Here is a 13,548-nt window from a genome sequence, read left to right as displayed (position 1 = left end):
CTGATGTATATGTACACGAACTGTTTATATCCTGTGTGCAGTTAGTCAGCTTTCCAGCACGTTTTGGTAGGTTGCGCGTACCGTGATCACCCGTGCTGAGGTAGTTACCCTGCTCCTGGTTCTGTTTGTGGATTGCGTTCATCTCTGCGAAGAGATAACGAATCCTTCTGAATCCTGTTCTGTTACCGTTTGTGGATTGCGTTCATCTCTGCAAAGAGATAACGAATCCTTCTGAATCCTGTTCTGTTACCATTTGTGGATTGCGTTCATCTCTGTGAAGAGATAGCGAATCCTTCTGAGTCCTGTTCCCTGTATTGCTCCAGTCTAAGTCAGTGTTCCTGCTTATGTCATATATCGGTTCATTGCCGATATATACATATGTTAGTCAGACTTTACAAATAGTTTCATTGATAGCTGTAATTGTAATACGCTAGGAAAACATACTTGTTGTATTTTTGTCTGTGTTACGTTCATCTATCTTGATCCTGCTATTTCCTGACTATCCTGTCCTGTCTTTGTGAGGCACGCCATCGCTGCAAACGCATTGGCTGCCTCATTCCAGTCTGTCTTGTTGTGGACGCTTGCTGTCACTAAGTAGCGGCTAGCTAGCAAGCGTTCATTCTGTCTACCTGTCCTGATCTCCTCAGTTCTGGTTTATGCGCTCAGCGCTACCTTGCGCTGAGACGTTATCGCAAAAGTATTGTTTGTGGCTGTCGGATCTGCACCGGCTCTGTGCGCCACAATCTCCTTTTGGAGTCAGTCCTCCCCTCCACTATACTAGGGATAGCCTGTTTCCTTGTGCTAGTGTGTGTACCTCCTCCACGTCAGCTCATGCGTTGCATGCTGACTGTGGAGAATACACCTCCAAGCTTAACACCCACACTATTTATAAACCTCCCTTAGGGGAGATTAGTTTTATATCTTATATTAAATGTTCTATATTAAAGGACAACTGTAATGAGAGGGATATGGAGGCTGCCATATTTATTCCCTTTTAAACAATACCAGTTGCCTGGCAGCCTGCTGGTCTATTTGGCTGCAGTAGTATCTGAATAACACCAGAAACTAGCATGCAGCTAATCTTGTCTGACAATAATGTCAGAAACACCTCATCTGCTGCATGCTTGATCAGGGTCTATGGCTAAAAGTATTAGAGGCAGATGATCAGCAGGATAGCCAGGCAACTGGTATTGTTTAAAAGGAAATAAATATGGCAGCCTCCATATCCCTCTCATTACAGTTGTCCTTTAAATCAGTGCTCAGATTTCTTTAAAGCACAGCTTCCCCCGATCATGAACTAAGCCAGGCAGAGGGCTAATAAGAACTGGAATTGTGCTGCATCATTATGAATACATTTTGCATGGATTTAGCACACCTAAATGAGCATATTCCCAAAAAGATTAATCTTTCCATAAACAGATGATGTAGATCTTCATATTGTGGAGATATAGGCCCATATGCAATTCACATTTTCTCCTAGGTGAAATTTTCATACCTTGTTAATAAAATGCCCTTTAAACTACCAGCAAGCGATAAAATATTAAAAAATACCAGTAATTTTGATAGTACTTTTCACCAACTTTTTCAATTGCAAAGTGCTGAAAAGTTATTTTAAAAAGCAGATGACAATTTTTCTCCCAGGAGAAAAGTCAGAAGAAAAAGTGAATTGCATATAGGCCATAAATTCAGAGATTGCACTTTCTTAAAGGTACCAGTTTCCACTTTCGAAAGTAAAATTAACATAAATGGTCGTCTTTTGCAATTTTTTTGTAATTATCTTTCTATTTCAGTCTGGATCAGCTAAGAATTAAAAAAACAAAAAAAATTAAAGTATACCTGACCTGAGGCAAAGCTACCTAAGGTAAGCACAGAGGTGTTGGAAGGAAAACTACAGTCGTTCCGAGCCATTGATGCCTTTAGACACTGTTCACTGACCTGAAGAAGCGGGTCGATACCCGTGAAATGCATTTTCCGTTTTGTTTTTTTTATAGAATTTCCTCTTGTGTGATGTGTCATACTACACTATATACTACTTGATGTGACATACTACAGTATAAGGAGCTCCTGGTTCCTCCTTTTTATCTCTTTGAAAAAACTGCAGATTTTCCAAACTCCCCTCATTATGCACAGGGCAATGTTCATGCTGGGTCCATTTACCTATGTGCATTGTCCGTTCCTGTCTTTCTTCCCCTGGTCCCTGTAACCACTCCTTGGGTCAGGTATAATTTAAGCTCAAATTGCTCATTATAGCAACCTTTTGCAACAGTACTCTGTGTACTTTGCTAAGAGTACTTTTGCTATGAGACTGTCCAAAAACTCCCACTTTACTGCTAGAATACTACTTTGCACAAGACCAGAGCCTTTGTTATTTTAACACCTGCACCAATCTACTAACAGGCAGCAAACTGTGATGCTTCAAGCTGACAGTACCTGTCAGAAGCATTATGGGATGGTTTTATTTTATATGCACAAAAACTAATCCCACTGCAGAATGTTTGCAATTCATCCTGGTAACATATAGAGCTAAGCTGAAAGTATAGTACAGTTTTTAACAACATTGGAGTTTACCTTTAAGATTAGATGCAGCTGTCATGCGTGTAATCTGAGGCAAGGGATTTTTTTTTTGCTTGCTTGCTTGATTACAGGAAAGCCCAGAGGTATTGTGTGATGTCTTCAATGTACTCCATATGGTAACAGTAAAACAATCCCAGCGTATGTTTTAATAGGTCACTATCTTTGTTCCTCACACAGGAGAAACTGAAAATGTTCCAGTAAGCGGTCTGCCAGCACAAATATACCAGGTAGTATGAAAGTCACTGACACGTTTACTAAAGTGAGAAAATTGTGTGCGCAATTCAAATGAGCCTTTGCTTTTTTATATTTAATACATCATTTAATTTAATACTTTATTACATACTTTTCATATTGTGATTACAATATATTGTAAGACAGCTATGCTTTAATATTGTCTAGTCTCTATCTAAACCCCAGAATGCCTGATTTATATTAAAGAACCCGAGGCGGATTTTTTAAATCTTAACCTTCCTGGCGGTACTACGTTCGGGGTAAGCCGCGCAGGAGGCTTTCTCAGGCCCTGCTGGGCCGATTTGCATAATTTTTTTCTTGCAACACGCAGCTAGCACTTTGCTAGCTGCGTGTGCACTCTGATCGCCGCCGCTCTGCGCTGATTACCCGCCGCTCGCCGTGCCGCCCCCCCAGACCCCGTGCGCTGCCTGGCCAATTAGTGCCAGGCAGCGCTGAGGGGTGGATCGGGACTCCCAATGACGTCACGACGTCGATGATGTCATCCCGCCCCTCGCCATGGCGACGGGGGAAGCCCTCCTGATCGGAGGTCGCCGGAGGCGATCGAAGTGGGGGGGGGATGCCGCTGCACAGCGGCTATCATGTAGCGAGCCCTGGGCTCGCTGCATGATTAAAAAAAAATTTGAAAAAAAGCTGCGGCGCTGCCCCCTGGCGGTTTTTAATAGACCGCCAGGAGGGTTAACAAGACATAGAGGCATATTCTGTGCACAATGACATGCCTCTGTGTCCTTCTATCGCCGCTGCTAGTTTCCCCATGGCTCTACTGTCCCCCCTGATAAATAGCGCCAGGCTAGCGGCAATCTGGTTGTCTTCCTGCCTCCGCTAGCTTCCTCCAATCAGACGTTAAGCCACGACCCAGGAACAACTCCTGGGTCGCGGCTTAGCTTCTGATTGGAGGAAGCTAGCAGAGGCGGGGAGCAGCATGTAATGGAGAAGGCGGGGAGGCAATGCAGGGAAACTGATTGACAATCTGCAGGTAAACAGACGGGTAGCGACAACCAGATTGCCGCTAGCCTGGCGCTATTTATCAGGGGGACAGCAGTGCCCGCGGGGGACTGGCGGCGGCAGAAGAAGGACATGTGTCCTATTAAGTTTTAAAAAATCTGCAGCGGGTTCTCTTTAAGCTCTATAGCGGCAAGTACAATACTTGACTTACAGTAATTGCAATTACGCATGCTCACCCCAGTGCACACAACTCAGCAATCTATCAAGGGAGACATACAGAATGTACATTCACTAGTATTATTATTATTATTTATTTATAAAGCGCCAACATATTCCGTGGCGCTGTACAATGTAAGAAAACAAACAAGGGATACATAATGATATACATCAAATATGAACACTGATACAAAATACAGAACTACTGATTACAATTGCAAATTTAACATGATGACTAAAATGTATAAATGTCTAACAGAGTGCAAGCAATTGAATTAATAACATTCCATGACACAAAAGGGTGAGAGCCCTGCCCTTGTGAGCTTACACTCTAAAGGAATGGGGTAGTATAGTATCAGTTTCCTTATAATATTCTCTAAACTATATCTAAAAGCAGCATCCTGTTGTCGAAAACACAGTGAATCATGTAATGAGATAAAGGAACTTTTTCACTTCTTCTGTTGTATTTAGACTAATAAGCTGCTTCACCCAGGCATTTAGTTTTTTAGTTTAAAATACAGGAATATGGTAGATTCCATATTTATTTTCTTTTAAACAATACCAGATGCCTGGCAGCCCTGTCGATCTTGTAGAGAGAAATGGCAACGCATCTAAAACCAAGCAGCACCTTACTGACACTATCTGCATATAGAGCTGCAGGGCTTCTTAAAGGCACTCATTACAGCTGATACAGGTGCTAAACATGTAATGGAGGATGTTCGCTTCCAAAATAATTTGCATGCAAATGATTTTGTACTAGACCCTTCCACTGTGATGAGGTCATCTTGCCGAAAGGGTTGCCCTGCTGACCTGCTGCAGTAGTGTCTGAATCACACACCTGAAACAAGCATGTAGCTAATCCAGTCAGACTTCAGTCAGAAACATCTGATCTGCTTGCTTGTTCAGAGTCTATGACTAAAAGTATAAGAGGCAGAAGCCCAATAGGACAGCCAGGCAATATGCCTTATTTAAACGTAAATTAATATGTCAGCTTCCATATCCCTCTTGGTTCCGGTGTGCTTATTGATGTCAGCAGCAGGGGCGTAGCAATAGAGGTTGCGACCGCATCGGGGGCCCTTGGGCCAGAGGGGCCCACGAAGGGCCCTCTCTCAACTACAGTATTGGCTCTCTATTGGTCCTGTGCTCATAATAATCACTTCTATAGATACTTTGATTAGTGGTAATTATTAACAAGCTGTTCCCCATCCTCTTCCTGCACCTCTGGCACTGTAGTTGCCATTGGCAGGTTTTGGTGCGACGTATCAGTTTTTATGTATAGAGTGCGTGGGGGGCCCCATTGTAAAACTTGCATCAGGGCCACAGCTCCTTAGCTACGCCACTGGTCAGCAGTGTGCACAGCACAGGGAGAATTCACAGGTCTTTTATAGTCTATTGTGTTGTGTGTCTCCACAGCCCAATATCTGAAAGAGTTAGTTTTTAGAAAGAAGTAATTTATTCAGTTATGTAGTTTTATTTACACGTTTTGCTAAATCATAAATAACAAATGTAGGTGGCAGAATGGGGTGAGAGATTGAATGACTGTATTATTTAGCTGCAGATTTTGGCCTCTGAACTAAAAACTGGCTTTACGGAGGCCATGCAAGAGCTGTCCCGCATACAGCATGGAGAATACGCTCTGGAGGAGAAGGTCAAGAGCTGCCGATGCACCATGGAGGAAAAAGTCACCGAGCTGAAGAATTCACTCAATAACTTAAAGGTAATAGCAGTGACAGAAATCCCATAGGTGGATCAGTAGTTGGCATCAATGTCTTAGATAACAGCTAAAATTATCATTTAAAATACATAATTGTTCTAACAAATAATCATCTTCCAATACATTAATTGTTAATATTAAACATTATTTAATATTGGTATTATTTTTCATGTTTATTTATTTGGAAAAAGTAATTCCTGTTCAACTACTTTAGTATTAGACGTCTCTGGCCCCTTAAGGACCAGATCATTTTTCCCCCTAAATAACGAGCTGTAATAAATGTCAGGGTGACAGCAGACTAACGGGCTGCAGTGTCACAGAATAGGGCGAAGTTGAAATCTACGACTTGGCAGGAACAGGGGGCCACAAACAAGGCGTAGATTTCAACTATGGCCGCCTGGAAGAGGTTAAGAAAAATTGTTTAATGTATTGTATAAATTGTATAATGTAAAATTGACCCTTTTCTAATGGAGAATTATTAAAGAAAACCTGAACTGAAAATTAAAAGTCGAAATAAGTATACACAAGTCATACTTACCTTCCATGTAGTCTACTCCTCAGTGTCTTTCTCCTGTCCTGCGTCCTGTTTGTTCACTGTGATCAAGGGAATTTTCCGTCCTCCATTTTGAAAATGGCCATTACCCATAACAGCTTTCTGGTCAGCACACAGTTAAACTGTAACATCGCCCACTTGAGCCATAGGGAAACATGGACATTACCTGGTACATCAGTTTTCCTCTCAGCTATAACTGACAGCAACTGATATTGTACTGACAGCAACTGATATATTTCAGATCTGACAAAATATTGTCAGAACTGGAAGGGATTATTGTCAGAAGAAAATGGTGAGCTTCTGAGAGGAACTGATGGCAAGGTAACTATGTAATGTTCATTTGAGGTTACCTCATGTGTTTATTTTAAATATTTTTACTCAGTACAGGTTCTCTTTAAGCAGAGTTAAAAGGACCAAGTAATGTTTGTGGCTCACAGTATCTGCCAGCTCACAATATCTGCCAGCTCACAATATCTGCCAGCAGTCATAGCTGGCCTCCAATATCTGTTAGTCGTCATAGGTGGCTCCCAATATCAGCCAGAAGTCATAGGGTACTCTGAATATCTACCACCAGTAATAGGTGGCCCCCAATATCTGCCAGCAGTCCTAGGTGGCCCACAATATTGGTCACCAGTCATACGTGACTCACAATATCTACCAACAGTCATAGATGGCCCCCTATATCTTCCAGCAGTCCTAGGTGGCCCCCAATATTGCTCACCAGTCATAAGTGACTCCCAATATCTGCCAGCAGTCATAGCTGGTCCCCAATATCTATCAATAGTCATAGGTGGCTCTATATATCAACCAGAAGTTATAGGTGGCTTCCACTATCATCCAGAAGTCATAGGTGACTCCCAATATCTGCCAGCATTCATAGGTGGCCCCCGATATTGGCCACGAGTTATAGATGGCTCCCAATATCAGTCAACAATCATAGGTGGCCCTAATATTTCCCAGCAGTCATAGGTGGCTTCCAATGTCTGCCAGCAGTCATAGGCAGCACCCAATATTCACCTTGCAGTCTTAGGTGGCCCCCAGTTTCATCCAGCAGTCATGGGTGGTTCTCAATATTAACAGCATTGATAGGTGGCCACAGTCTCTGTTAGAGATGATCCTTGCCTCTGTCACTGGTTAGCAAGTAATACAAAGATAATGATATATTGTGAAGTAAACTAAAGAGTTGTAATACATTCTCTGAGAAGTTAATACACATTAGGGCATTAAAAAGCAGGAAATGCACCAGTGAGTAATGAAAAGCTGGGGTACAGGAATATTTTTGTGGTATATTTGACACTTGTGACACCACCAACTTTTGCTCAGCACATTTTCCCCGTCCCCCTCTCCAAGGCCCACTTGGTTGTGTTTGCCCCAAAGGCCAAATTGTTCCAGACCGCCCCATGAGCAGTGTAGAGAAACGATTGAAAGCCATAAGTGCAGAAGTACAAAAAGTACACCATCAGCAGTGAAAATAACAGTATAACGGTAATGGCTTTTCATTATTTTAGCAACAGTTGAAGAGATCAGCAGCACCACATGGATGTATTCAAGCTCTTTATTGCATAAAGATAGCGCCCAGGGACAGCGACAGACGCTGTTTCGGAGACAAGCTCCTTCCTCAAGCTGTATAGGCTCACTCAAAAGAGGTAACAAACACAAAGGCATTTATATACAGTTTCAGTAGGGTCACATGGACCAATCAGATAACATCACAATACAAAAAAACATACGTGTCCAATCACAGGGCAAAGCATAATGAGAGGACCTGATGGGAAACAGATATGTAAATCAGCAGCCGTTATCACAGCATGATTTAAAAAGTGTCATAACCCCAATGGCCAATCAGCACTTACCAAGTCAGGAGGACCTGATGGGAAACCACAGCAATGTCATAACGCTCCTCCCAATCTCCCAGGGGGCAATGCAAGAAGCGTACTGCTGAAAAACGGAACGAATGACGTCATGACGTCATCCGTTTCCATGCGTAAAAGCGTCCTAGCGATGCGTAAAAACGTACGCATAAGATTCTCAATAGCATCCATGCGTAAAAGCGTCCTAACGATGCGTAAAAGCGTACGCGTACCAAAAAGCCTCCGTGCGTAAAAACGTCCAAACCACACGCCAAAAACGCGAAAAAACGCGGAAAAAAACGTACGCACAAAATCAAACACAGAACCATACAGAATAGCCGCCACGCCGAACGCAAAAACACGCAAACCGGCGCACAAAACGCATGTAATGCAGAACAAGCTGACGAAGTACTCGTAAGAGGAGACCTCCCTTCCAAAGACCTTCTCACATCATGTGCTCTCGAATGAAGAAACTAGGGCCCTTGATCATGGTTTGGGTTTCTGCCCCACCAACCCTCCGGATTTCTTCCTCATGGAACAGGAATGCTATCGCTTCTTGCGAAGTATTAAATTGAAGGCCTTCTTCTCCACTAACTTTTTTTTACCTCGACAACGGATTGAAAGGGAAGGACTCTTTTCATTAAGGGACTATCAGCTTACGAATAAGAGTTCCTTTGTTCCACCCAGCCACCCCACTATTGATATCTTTGCTTCTAAATTGAAATTTAACAATGGTCATTTAAAGAGTAACTGTTAGCCCCCAAATTGAAATTTAAAACACTATTGCAATGTTTTATTTATTATATAAGTGAGCCAAAAAGCCAATGTACAAGTTAAAAATCAATCTAATTTTGTTACTATCTAACCTTTTCCCCCAGCTCCGGACGCAAGCCGCATATCAGATACTGTAGCATGCAGAGCATGCCTATGTCTGGCCGACCCCCCTCTCCCCCCCAGGACCAGGTGCCAATATATTCTCCAGACCGCAGCTGACCGCTCTGACACGGAGAGAGAGCGGCAGCACTTCCAGAGCAGCACCGCAGAGCAGCCAGCGCCGTGCATCTCTCTCACATGTGATTCTCTCACATGTGACTCGGCGGCGGCTGCTCTGCGGTGCTGCTCTGGAAGTGCTGCCGCTCTCTCTCCGTGTCAGAGCGGTCAGCTGCGGTGGGGAGAATATATTGGCACATGGTCCTGGGGGGGAGAGGGGGGTCGGCCAGACATAGGCATGCTCTGCATGCTACAGTATCTGATATGCGGCTTGCGTCCGGAGCTGGGGGAAAAGGTTAGATAGTAACAAAAGTAGATTGATTTTTAACTTGTACATTGGCTTTTTGGCTCACTTATATAATAAATAAAACATTGCAATAGTGTTTTAAATTTCAATTTGGGGGCTAACAGTTACTCTTTAAAGATCAAATCAAATTTAAGTCGTTCTGAAAGGGATGCGCTGGCTTCTATACAGAGGAACTCTGATATCACTGTTCGGGCAGCGGATAAGGGGGGAGCAGTGGTGGTCATGGACACTAGTTATTACAGAGAGGAGATTCTATCGCAGCTTGATCATACCTTAGTCTATAAGAAATTAAGTGGTGACCCCATTCAGAGGATTTGTTCACGCATTAAGTCCGTTATTGATGATGCATACACTAGGGGTACCATTGATGAAGATTTAAGGAAATTCCTCTCCTGTGACCACCCTGCGACCCCCAAATTTTATACTTTACCGAAAATTCACAAGAACCTACTCCGGCCACCGGGGAGACCCATTGTGGCCGGGGTAGGTTCGGTGTTTGTCCCTTTGGCTAAGTTTCTGGATACGCTTTTGCAGCCCTTCGTTGTGTCTTTGGATTCTCATCTAAGAGACACCACTATGTTTTTGGAGGAGTTGGGTAAACTTCAGATTGATTATACGGATCTTGCGCTGGTTACATTGGACGTCGAGAGCCTCTACACCTCCATCCCACATGATGGGGGTGTGGAGGCTGTCGATTGGTATCTTCTGACACAGTCTGACCTGACCGTTGAACAGAGAAAGTTTGCAGTTTCACTCTTGAAGATTATCTTGGAGGAGAATTACTTTGAGTTCGAGGGTGTCTTCTATCAGCAATTACGGGGGACGGCTATGGGTTCTAATGTGGCCCCCTCCTACGCAAATCTTTTTATGGGCCTCTACGAAGAGGCATTCGTCTATACCAGCATGTACTTCCGCCAACATGTGGTTTGTTGGTGGAGGTACGTTGACGATATTTTTTGCGTTTGGAGGGGGCCACAGTCGACCCTTAACTCATTCATTGAGGAGCTTTCGAGCAAATGCCCCCCCCCCCCCCCCATTAGACTGACGGCACGCTTTGACTCGAAGAGTGTTTCCTTTCTGGATACTCAGGTTGTCTTGGGACCCGGTGGTTTCCAGACAGATCTGTATGTTAAACCAACAGATAGAAATTCTGTTTTGGAATTCTCTAGCTTCCACCCCAGGTCGACTAGGGAACACATTCCTGGTGGACAGTTGCAGAGAGTCTCCAGGATTGTGTCTGACTCTGGCCAGTGCGAGATTCGTCTTAATGAAATGAGGGACAGATTTAGGTCAAGGGGGTACCCTGAACACACCCTGGTATCCAATAGACCCACCAGAAGACGCCATGGAGGAGTGAGACTCCCTTTTGTTTCCAGGTACAATGCCTGCAGCTATAAGCTGGGGTCCATTGTACGGCAGCATTGGGGCCTCTTACAGAGTGCTTTTCCTCAGGTTCCGGAGTTTAAATTTCCTCGTTTGCTATCCTTCAAACGAGCCCCTATGGTTAGGGACAAGATTCGAGCACGCACACCTCGAGCTGTGGTACAGAGCGGCCGAAGTGGCACCTTTCCATGTTTAGGCTGTCATATGTGTGGCTTGATTTTTAAGGGAGATAAGTTCAGGCACCCGTCCAAGGGTACTGAGTTCAGCATACGTGGTCTGTATACATGTGATTCTTCATATGTAGTTTATATACTAAAATGCCCATGTGGGCTATTATATGTGGGAGAGACCACTCAACGACTGCGTGAACGAATCTCCTCACATAAATCGGCCATCAGGACCAAGAATATGTCTCAATCTGTCTCGGCCCATTTCACCCAGTTCCGCCACTCTATACCACAGCTCCGTGTGCAGGTTATAGATGGGGTTCCCGTTCATTTTAGAGGAAATAGGGAAAAGGAATTACTTAGACGGGAGGCGGGTTGGATTAGGAGGTTGGGTACCCTGGGAGGGGGCGGTCTCAACCGTGATTATGACCTTTCTTTTTGCATTTAAACTTTTATATCTTATTTGAGTATAAGATTCATTGATATATTGTGCCCTCACATGTTCTTGTGCGGTCTGCTATGCTGCATCGGCGGTGTGCTGACTGCCGAGTCCAGCTATGTGTGTTTCCCTTGTGGTTACACTTTGAGTATTCTGGGGGTTGCTATTTTGTGATGTGCAGGTTTCTTTATTGTTATTGTATTTTTTACATCTAATACAACGATTTACTTATAAGGGTGATTATCTCTCATGGCACACTCAGCCTTACTTTACCACAGCACTAGCATTTTTTTCGCTTTTGGTCATCATCTGATAATTCTATGGTGCTGACTTCGTCAGCTTGTTCTGCATTACATGCGTTTTGTGCGCCGGTTTGCGTGTTTTTGCGTTCGGCGTGGCGGCTATTCTGTTTTTTTCCGCGTTTTTTCGCGTTCTTTCGCGTTTTTGGCGCGTGGTTTGGACGTTTTTACGCACGGAGGCTTTTTTGTACGCGTACGCTTTACGCATCGTTAGGTTGCTTTTACGCATGGATGCTATTGAGAATCTTATGCGTACGTTTTTACGCATCGCTAGGACGCTTTTACGCATGGAAACGGATGACGTCATGACGTCATTCGTTCCGTTTTTCAGCAGTACGCTTCTCGCATTGCCCCCTGGGAGATTGGGAGGAGCGTTATGACATTGCTGTGGTTTCCCATCAGGTCCTCCTGACTTGGTAAGTGCTGATTGGCCATTGGGGTTATGACACTTTTTAAATCATGCTGTGATAACGGCTGCTGATTTACATATCTGTTTCCCATCAGGTCCTCTCATTATGCTTTGCCCTGTGATTGGACACGTATGTTTTTTTGTATTGTGATGTTATCTGATTGGTCCATGTGACCCTACTGAAACTGTATATAAATGCCTTTGTGTTTGTTACCTCTTTTGAGTGAGCCTATACAGCTTGAGGAAGGAGCTTGTCTCCGAAACAGCGTCTGTCGCTGTCCCTGGGCGCTATCTTTATGCAATAAAGAGCTTGAATACATCCACGTGGTGCTGCTGATCTCTTCAACTGATACTTTGGGAGCTGCTGGACTACAGCGCCATATCATCTTAGCACACGTATACCCTCACCAGGGTGCCTATCGGCTGTGGTGCAACATTATTTTAGCAAAGCATGTGTTTGTACAATGCTTGTATTGCAGTGTACAGATGTATGGCACAGGCCACCATGATTCCCTTGCATTCAATTTAGTGTTTTTCACAGGAAGAAGTAAACACAGCCATGGCAATGATTCATGCCATAATTGCCAAGCAGGAGGAGATGCAGCAGAAGATTGAACAACTTCAGCAGGAAAAGAGGAGAGAGTCTCGCAAAGTGAAAAACAAGTAAGTGGCCTTTGGCTAGATTTTAATGAGGACAATGCTAGATTTCCCAGTTCAGTGTACATTTGTCAGTATAGTTAGCTAGAACTTGTTAAGGTAATGCAGAACATAGATACAGAGTGACAAGTGGTTGTTTTCCAAATTAATTTCAAGAGAATGTCTATCCCACGAGTCTGCATCTGTGGTAACACTGATTGACATGGGCTATTTCAGTTATTACCACTGTCCATTGAAAGTATAACAAATCGCAAATCAGCCAAAACATTACAACCACCTGCTAAATGTGTAGGCTTCTCTTGTTCCATCAAAACAGTTCTGACCTTTCAAGGTATGGACTTCACAAGGAAAGCTGATATTAAGTTATGTGAAGCTAAAAATGTCATCAATGCTAAAAGATTAAACACAGTATTGAAAACTTCTAGGGAAAAAATACTGGTATAAAGTCAGTACAAAATTATCAGATTGTCTTATGTTTACCGAAGCAGTACGAATCTACGTCCAGCTGGTGGTGCTCTGGCTCTGACTGGACGTAGATTCTACTGCTTCGGCACTCCGCGCTACCACCGTTACCGCCGATCTTGCCGCTCTGCACCCGCTGCAATTTGCAGACAGCAGAGCTCTGTGAGCAGGTCAGGAGCCGCTTTCTATGGCTCCTGACCGTGTGATCACTGTGAGCCAATCTCATTGGCTCACAGTGATAGACAACGTTAGGAGTCAGTGAAAGCGGCTCTTGACTGGCTGACAGTGCTCTGCCGTCATAGAGACGGGAGAGAGAGGAGCCTGCGGCGATGGG

General features: G+C 43.9%; 1 protein-coding gene across 15 annotated transcripts in view; it reads left to right on the top strand.

Annotated features, from left to right (window-relative positions):
- Positions 1-13,548, top strand: part of ARHGEF33 (Rho guanine nucleotide exchange factor 33) — a 223,774-nt gene that overhangs the window by 161,509 nt on the left and 48,717 nt on the right. For 12 of the 15 annotated variants that reach the window (XM_068232186.1, XM_068232185.1, XM_068232188.1 and 9 more), the window contains 3 exons: positions 2,752-2,801; positions 5,537-5,701; positions 12,637-12,758. In XM_068232186.1, the coding sequence (XP_068088287.1) occupies positions 5,582-5,701; positions 12,637-12,758 (242 nt within the window). In that variant the 5' untranslated portion in view covers positions 2,752-2,801; positions 5,537-5,581. Of the gene's footprint in view, positions 1-1,790; positions 1,862-2,751; positions 2,802-5,536; positions 5,702-12,636; positions 12,759-13,548 lie in introns of those variants that run through there. The other 3 variants (XM_068232187.1, XM_068232189.1, XM_068232190.1) reach the window with 3 other exon arrangements.

This window comes from Hyperolius riggenbachi, chromosome 4 (assembly GCF_040937935.1).
Source record: "Hyperolius riggenbachi isolate aHypRig1 chromosome 4, aHypRig1.pri, whole genome shotgun sequence".
Classification (NCBI taxonomy): Eukaryota; Metazoa; Chordata; class Amphibia; order Anura; family Hyperoliidae; genus Hyperolius; species Hyperolius riggenbachi.
This window is presented reverse-complemented; position numbering and strand designations above follow the sequence as displayed.